Below are 9,140 nucleotides of genomic sequence, written 5' to 3' on the forward strand. Positions count from 1 at the left end.
CGGCACAAGTCTGTTCCCATTGTCGGAAAGCAGATTTGAGTGTTCGAGTTGGTTTGAGACACCCCAAAAACATGACAGGATTCTGCCATGTGGTGCTCAGAGCTAGCATGAAGTCAAACTGCATTGTTGCGCACAATGACCATTTCATATCTATGGTTTTTTAGTTCCTGGTGCATTGAGATCAAGAAAATGTAATTTTAGGCACACTTGAAGCCTGGTTCCCCCTCCCTCTACATTTTAAGCTCAGTGGTTCATATGACAAACTCGATGCATGAAGTTTAAATGTTAAGAACTTAACTTCCTGTATTGATGTCAACCCACAGATTAGCAATGTGTCTTCCAAGTATTGCTGTAATAGAGTTAACATGAAGTAACTAAAGGACTTCACTGTTAAAGCACTTAGTGGATAATGAAAACCAAAGCAGCATGTACTTGTAAAGACATTTAATAGAAAGACAATGTGACAATCATAAATATTAAATGTAGCTGCCAAGGTTTGTTGCATGTTTGAAAAATAACATTGTAAAAAACAGTCCAGAATATACAGAGTCTTGGTCATGCTCCTGGCCATCCCTGACATTGTCAGGAGGAGTAACTGTGCATAGACAATCCCCCTGACACCATTATGGAGTGCTAGGAGTGAACTGTTGTGCAAGACATGCTGGCAGACTGCTGAGACAAAGGGTGGAAATAGATGAGACCCTGACACACCACCTCGGAAGCTGACGTAAAGAGCCGACGCGTTCTTTCACCTCATAAACCCACCCCCCCAACCACAAAGGCGCCGTCATCTAGAGTATGTATTACTGTCACCCTAAATGACCCAGTTAACATGTGAAGAGGCCACCTGACTGAAGTCAACACGGTGACAGTCATGTAACACTTTCTATCCTCTAAGATAAAAACAAGCCTCATTTGCAATTGAAGGCAAGCTGATCATCCTATCTGCACACTAACCATATCTGATCGTTACCTCATTCTAAAATACATTACAAAAGGAAAAACCCAAGAAATAACATTTAAAAAAAATTCACAAAATGGTTAAGTGAGATAAATAGGATTGTGTGTCTCGAGCAGGAGGTTGAGTACCATTTAGGCTCTCTCTCCTCTTATCCTGCGGGCCAGCTGGATGTCTTTGGGCATGATGGTGACACGCTTGGCGTGGATGGCGCACAGGTTGGTATCCTCAAACAGACCCACCAGGTATGCTTCGCTGGCCTCCTGGTGGAGAGAAGAGAAAAGTGGGGACAAGTCATGGGATTAATAAAATATAGAGTCCCTGTTCACTCCAGCAATTAGCCTTCAGTCTATAGTGTGGCTCCAGCAGTCTGGGGATTTTACCTGAAGGGCGCCAATGGCAGCACTCTGGAAACGCAGGTCCGTCTTGAAGTCCTGGGCAATTTCTCTCACCAGGCGCTGGAAGGGCAGCTTGCGGATCAGCAGCTCAGTAGACTTCTGGTAACGACGGATCTCCCTCAGAGCCACTGTTCCTGGCCTGGGAAACAGTAAAACGTTAGCATGAATACTTACATCATAAACAGACCTGTTAGTGACCCACTTCCTTCAGGTTACATCTATATGTAAACAAACATGTTGGGAAAACAGGTTGAACTGCTCTAAGTACCTGTAACGATGGGGCTTCTTCACTCCTCCGGTGGATGGCGCACTTTTCCTGGCCGCCTTTGTGGCAAGCTGCTTCCTTGGCGCCTTTCCTCCGGTGGACTTACGGGCGGTCTGCTTGGTACGAGCCATTTCTCACTAGGAAAATATATTTAAGTCAGTCCGAAAATGATTTGAAATGCCTTCAAAGTGAGACATTACATTTTCTATCGCGGTCGATGGGAAAAGGCGGCTAAAAATGAAGCAACATTTTTTTCTACAAAAGCAGAAACGCTTAAATGTTGCAGACAATTTATCCCACATCACTTTTGATTGTTAAACAATAGTTGCAATAACTGAAACAATTTAGCGTCATTATAACAATCGTTACCATTTCAACGTTACCCTCCCCCACAGCTAACGTAAATGCACCGCTGGGAGGCGCTTCGTCGGTTCCAGTCGCGCTCGATTATGAACGCCACCCCGCCTTCCAGCTTGCTGCCTCGGCCCAGTTGCCAACATAGCATAAATTGCACTGCAGTCTTTGTTCGTTTGAGCGGGCACGAACAGCATACATCGAAAGAATAAAACTTCTCGTGAACGTTGTGCTAACTATAGTTTGTCCACTTGTACTTAAGCATCGTGGATGAGAAAAGCCCAATCAGAACGCAATAAAAAAAAAAAATTCGAAAGGAGAAAGCAACTGACATTAGCTACAACTTCTGACCGACGACTGACCTAGCGTTAGCACTATGGCTAACGTTAGCTAGAAACAGCCATCGAAACCCCACGCTGTTTGAATCGCTGCATTGAGTCACAGCTAGACAGTCAAGGTAAAGTGAAGACTGCTAATTAACATGGCGAATAGGTGGCATAATACAGCTAGGCTACACATGTCGGTAGAGGTATTTAGTTAGTTACCGTTAGCAGGCAGCCATATCACACATCTCGGTTGGGATTTCTATTGTTCTACCTCTATTTAACCGGTACAGACAAACTCCTTTGGGAGGTCAACCGATTACTATTTCAACTCTTTCTGAATGGAAAGACCACTTTCAAAAAAAGCAAAAGTTACTCACCGTATGGTAACTGTTGGATTATTCCAAAACTTTAACAGGTAGACCAGCAGACCGTACTCCTCTTCTTTGAGACACACAACGCGATTAATGGAAAACGGTGATGAATCAATTTTTATACTTTCTCATGACGTCAACTAACCGATTTCTAAAGCCGGTTGGTTGAGAACGAGAAACTCGTAAGACCATTGGTTAAAAATCCATCAAAGTGGCTCACTCATTGGTTAACAAAATCAAACATCCCATTGGTTATTTTCTGTCCTCTGTATCCAATCAGAGCGACCGAAATATTATCGCAAAATACTTGGGTTGAAAATATTGCAGAAAATATATAAACATTGTTGTTTCAACAAAATGTTCTTCAGAAACATGTTCTCAACATGTTCTAACAATTATGTGACTTGAAGGACATCCTAGTTAGAGTGCAATGATTGTTTTTCCATGGTATCATGATCATATTGCTCGTGAATGACCAGGATTGTTGTTTTATCAATTAGATTAGCTTGTATTATCAATTCGGTTATAAGACTAAACGTGCAATTCAATTGGAATACACAGTATCAGACAGTGAGTGTCGATATGGTCATGGCTGTCTGAGTAGATCATGAATGCTGTCTGGCCGAGAAGACATGACTGCAATAAAATATATTTTTTCCCCCCTCGACCTTCGAACGACATTTGTACAGTCATTTCTCCCAAATATAATTTTCACTTGGATGTCTGTATGTTGTTCACAACATTGTGGTTTTCTGTTCTCAAATTCTCTGTTTAGAAATGTTATTTTAAGGATGTTTTGTAACAGTTTATGACCACACACAGGAAAAGCCTGTAATGTTATTTTTGTTTCCACAGAGCAGCACACATTTCGTATGTTTGGATCAAAAGTACAGCGTAATGTATGCTCCATAGAATAAAGACACTTGTTTTATATTAAAATTATATTTCTGACTACTCCACACACTGCAGTTTCAAAGCAAAGGGGACAAGACACTATGGAACTACATATTCCACAGCTCTTCGCAAACCCCATCATTTGACTGTCAAAGATCTGTATAACTAAGATCACAGCCTTTCGTTTCCAATGGGAACAAATTAGTCATAGTCGGCAGAACAAGCAATCAGGCCAGTAACTCAATTTGCCCTTGCACTCCTAAACGCTTCTTTTTTTTTTTTACTTTGCCAAAGGGTAAAATCTAGTAAGTTCACTCTAACAGATTCTAGTTTTGGGAACCTAAAACTGTATTGACATCAAATGTTTTATCGATTAGAAAGTCAGCCAAAATCCATCTCGCTCCATAGTCATGTCCCTTGAGCTTCGGGTGAACATTTCTGGGGTTCCACTATCTATGTCCATAGATGATATAAAATGTAGATTGGGTCATAGTGGTTGAAGCCCAAAGGCTGTTCAGTAAGAAAGAGGGGCAGAGAAGCAAAAGCCCATCAGTACTATTAAGAGAAGATTTTACTTAAGTACAGATGGGCTTCCTATGTTTCACTGTTAGAGTGTAAGTCCCACCTCCAATTAAGGTGTTTTAAATGCCAAAGATTGGGACATTGTTCCCACATTCACCATAATCATGTGTGTGTGTCTCTCCCCCCCCCCCACCACACACACTTGGCACATCGTTTCGGCTCTGTGCAAAGGAAAGAAACTATGTGCCAAGTGTGTGTGTGGGGGGGGAGAGAGACACACACACATGATTATGGTGAATGTGGGAACAATGTCAAGGTTAGTTCTAATTGTGGGGGGAAAACAGAGCAGCATTTGGTGGATGCCAGGTACAGAAAGAGGCTAGAGAGGCCCAACGGTATAAAATCACTCATGCCTCTTATGCAGTCTGCAAGTGTAACGCAGGTCGTATGAAGGGGACCAAGGCGCAGCGTGCTCATATTTACTTTTAATAAAGACCTTTTTAACAAACCGCCCAACAACAGTTCCATCAGGTGACATACACTGAACAGAAAACAACTACCCACAAAACCCAGGAAGAAAAACCCCTACTTAAATATGATCTCCAATCAGAGGCAACGAGGATCAGCTGCCTCCAATTACAGATCAATCCAAACAACCCCAACATAGAAAAAGAAAAACTAGAACTTAAACATAGAAATAGAAAACATAGAACAACCCAAAACACCCCCTGTCACGCCCTGACCTACTCTACTATAGAAAATGACATCTTACTAGGGTCAGGCCGTGACAGCAAGGCAGATTGGTGGAACTATTAGGCAGAATGATGGGTAACAGGGTCAGTCCTGGAATAAGTGGACCTACTGTAGGAAATGTTGTTTATGTTGGTCCAGACACGGATACGAGACCTGTTCAGAAATCTTGTTCTCACAAATGTGTCGTGTCAAAGGACACCTTAATAGTTAATCAGATTGACTTCATAGCCTTCATTGGAAAGGTTATCAACCTGACTTTGTGGAAAGAAGAACAGCCAAGTTGAAGGTCACTGTGGAAGCAACAACAGAGTTTTGATGGAATGTTACTGTCGCCAAGACTGTTGATATGTTGACTCCTAATAATACTAATGATGGAATGTCTCAATATGATGATAATTAGAGTTAAGGTTTTTGTTATCCTTCAGAGGAATGCCAGAAGCCTTATTGCTAACAGTCAGGAGTTTAAGAAATATGTTATTGATTTAGAGATCAAACCTGATTTGATATGTGTTCAAGAAATACCACGTCTTGATTGTATTATTCCTGGTTATCAGATCTGATAGATCAACTGGACAGGGTGGCGGGTGTGCTACGTTCCCAAGGGAAGGTCTTGTATATCGTAACATACCTGTCCCATCTGAATATGAATGTGTGATGGTGGAAATCTACAGTGCAGGTAGTAATATTAAGGTATAACATTTTTACAACCCTTGTTAACTATCCGTAGTGACGTTTGATGAAATATCAGGAGAAATGGTCTCTAGAGAGATATGGTGCTGCGACTTTAATATACCTAATAGTTTATGGGGAAGCTAATGGTACTATTGTGGAAGATATGATGGAAACAAGAGCATTAGTATGTCTTCACGATGGATGTGGTACAAGAGTTGATGTTGTTAGAGGGATTACATCCTGCTTGGACCTCACAACTGGCCTCTAACTCTATTGCATCTATAGGTGAATGGAATGGAATGGAATGATTCTACTGTTGGAAGTGATAATTTCCTGATTTGGTGTACCGTGAACTTTGATGTTACTATTCCAGATAGGGGCACCATTCTGAAGATGGTGATTTCATAAATCAGACTGGGAAAAGTTTGGTGAGCATTACTTAAAGTCTGTTGGAGAGTTGTCTTCTAGCAAGGCTGGGTTGATGTACAGTATGTGCTGCCTCTGTGACCTCTCTGAGTTTTGAGTGCTGAGAATTTAAATGAATTTATATGTACCAGTGAGTGAAGTAAGTGAGAAATCGGAAGGTGGTTCCCTGGTAGACTGAAGAGTACACTTGCGGCTATTCGAGAAAGAAGCAAGTCCTCTCGAATTCCAGATTTGGTTGTGGGTCAAAAAATGTCCGTAACTGATGAAGAAAAAGCTGACTTGTTGGAGAAGACATTTGCTAGGGTACATAGTGGGGTAACTTTGGATGAAGTATATAAAGCAACGCAGGTGTGAGATTTGAAATGCTCATGTTAATGTGTATAAGAAAAGGGATACGGTTTACTTTTCTTTGGATGCTGATTTTACCACACATGAGATGCGTTCAGCCTTACTAGGGTGTGGATATACAGCCCCAGGTCATGATCACTTGTGCTATGTAATGTTTAAGCATCTACATGATGAGATCATGCATGTTCTCCTGGGATTATTTCATAAGATTTGGAGTGAAGGGGTTATACCTTCCGGTTGGAAACATGCAGTAATATTACCTTATGTAAAGCCTGGTAAGGACCCTTCATGGTGCTGATAGTTATAGACCAATAGAGGTCAGTGCGACCTCTAACTTGTGTAAACTGATGGAAAATATGATAGTAAATAGATTGTCATATTTCCTGGAACATAGACGTTTATTGAGTCAATGTCAAAGTGGATTCCGTAAAGGTAGATCTACTTTGGATGCATTAGTAAAGGGGAGCAATGAAGTTGAAAAAACTCTGGTCATGAAATAAGTAATGACTACTGTCTTTTTTATGGAACAGCGGCAAAGACTTGGCTTCACAGAATCCAGTGTATAGCTTTAAGGATATGCATTGGTGCATTCAAATCAACATCTGTATGTGCCTTACTAGTGGAGGCAGGTAAGATGCCCTTGGATATACAGCGTAATAAATTGTCATTAGCTTATTGGGTTAGGTTGAAAGGCTGTGAGGTTGAGCATCCCACTGCTACTGTTCTAGATGACTGTTGGGAACATACTAGTAGACAAGGCAGTGGTTTTGGTTGGACAGTGGGAATGCTGATGAGAGTGGTTTGAAGGAGTTGGAGGTTGGCCCTTCTGTGGTGATAGGGGATGTTCCTCCATGGTTACTCCCAGATCCTGTTGATCTAACCTTGGTAGAGAAAATAAAATATTGGTCAGAAGTCAGTGATAAAGGGAAACTGGTTGACAATTACATTGGTAGAAGTTTTTATGCTTTTCTACCGCTTTTCAAAAATGGATCCAAGGACCCAGATAGTGGGCACACAGGAGCAGGCGTTTACGTTCCTGAATGTGATGTGCAGATATGTAGAAGACTAACAGATGAACTGTCAGTATACTCAGTTGAACTGCTGGCGATAACAGTTGCCCTCCAGTGGGTAGAGGACGTACAACCTGTTAGAATTATAGTATGCTCAGATTCTCTGTTTGTTTGAATAGTTTATCATCTGGTAAATCTAATAGGAGTCACCTACTATTGGAGGTATTAATGTTATTATGGAGAATTGAGAGACTAGGTGTCGTAGTGAGATTCTGCTGGGTCCCAGCACATTCACGTGTTGAAGAGAATGAAATTATAGACCAGTTAGCCAAAAGAGCTTTGAAACAAGATACCATTTATATTAATCTTCCACTGGCTAGAGGTGAGGCCAAATGTAAGATTAGAGCCATTTTTGATAGATGTGCGGGAGAAGAGATGGGACTCTGAGTCCAAGAGCCGGCACCCACCACTGCGACCTGTACGTTCTCGTTGGCTGGCCCTCGCTTCATACTCGTCGCCAAACCCACTGGCTCCAGGTCATCTACAAGACTCTGCTAGGTAAAGTCCCCCTTTATCTCAGCTCACTGGTCACCATAGCAGCACCCACCTGTAGCACGCGCTCCAGCAGGTATATCTCTCTGGTCACCCCCAAAGCTAATTCCTCCTTTGGCCGTCTCTCCTTCCAGTTCTCTGCTGCCAATGACTGGAACGAACTACAAAAATCTCTAAAACTGGAAACACTTATCTCCCTCACTAGCTTTAAGCACCAGCTGTCAGAGCAGCTCACAGATCACTGCACCTGTACATAGCCCATCTATAATTTAGCCTAAACAACTACCTCTTCCCCTACTGTATTTATTTATTTTGCTCCTTTGCACCCCATTATTTCTATTTCAACTTTGCACTTTCTTTCACTACTAATCAACCATTCCAAGGTTTTACTTGCTATATTGTATTTACTTTGCCACCATGGTCTTTTTTGCCTTTACCTCTCTTATCTCACCTCATTTGCTCACATTGTATATAGACTTATTTTTCTACTGTATTATTGACTGTATGTTTGTTTTAATCGAACTGCTTTGCTTTATCTTGGCCAGGTCGCAATTGTAAATGAGAACTTGTTCTCAACTTGCCTACCTGGTTAAATAAAGGTGAAATAAATTTAAAAATGTTTAAAAAAAATGTACATACCCTACGAAGAAAGTTCAGTGGACCAAGATTCAAAGGTCTGGTTAGGAAGGAAAATGTGGTGTTTGCTCAATTGCGCTCAGGACATTGTACATTGAACTCATCATTACATCTGGTTGGCAAGCATGTGAATGGTTTGTGCATGGAGTGTATGGTCGATGAAATGGTGTAGCATGTGTTGTTATATTGTTGTAAGTATGTTGAAGACAGGGAAAGTCCCGTGTAGCTCAGTTGGTAGAGCATGGTGTTTGCAACGCCAGGGTTGTGGGTTTGATTCCAACGGGCGACCAGTACGGAGAAATTTTTTTATGAAATGTATGCATTCACTACTGTAAGTCGCTCTGGATAAGAGTGTCTGCTAAATGACTAAAATGTAAATGTATGGAAAGATTGAAGTGTAGGATTGGGAGGGATTTTTGGAATGGGGAGGGTCTATTAGAAGTTAGTAGGGATCTTTTTTATTTTCTCAGAAGTACTGAGTTAGGTAAGAGGTTTTAGAAATGTTGTAAATCGTGATTGACCACACACTCCAGCACAGTAGGTGGCGGCATACATTAAACGTTCGTTTGCGGACAGCCAGTATATCATAGAAGAAGAAAATCTCTCTCGCTCTTCTTCCACTGCCGACCACTGGGCTTCCTCTCGTCAGCGATTT

The 9,140-nt window shown here is 41.5% G+C and overlaps 1 protein-coding gene across 1 annotated transcript; it reads right to left on the bottom strand.

The window, feature by feature from the left end:
* Positions 1–429: 429 nt before the first annotated feature.
* LOC115156300 (histone H3.3) lies at positions 430–2,792 on the bottom strand. Its single transcript, XM_029703754.1, has 4 exons — positions 2,679–2,792; positions 1,625–1,758; positions 1,342–1,495; positions 430–1,221 (listed from the first exon to the last, which is right to left on the bottom strand). Exons 2-4 carry the CDS (start codon positions 1,750–1,752, stop codon positions 1,093–1,095), a joined length of 411 nt encoding a protein of 136 aa, XP_029559614.1. The 5' UTR covers positions 1,753–1,758; positions 2,679–2,792; the 3' UTR covers positions 430–1,092.
* Positions 2,793–9,140: the final 6,348 nt, after the last annotated feature.

Source organism: Salmo trutta, chromosome 2 (assembly GCF_901001165.1).
Source record: "Salmo trutta chromosome 2, fSalTru1.1, whole genome shotgun sequence".
Lineage (NCBI taxonomy): Eukaryota > Metazoa > Chordata > Actinopteri > Salmoniformes > Salmonidae > Salmo > Salmo trutta.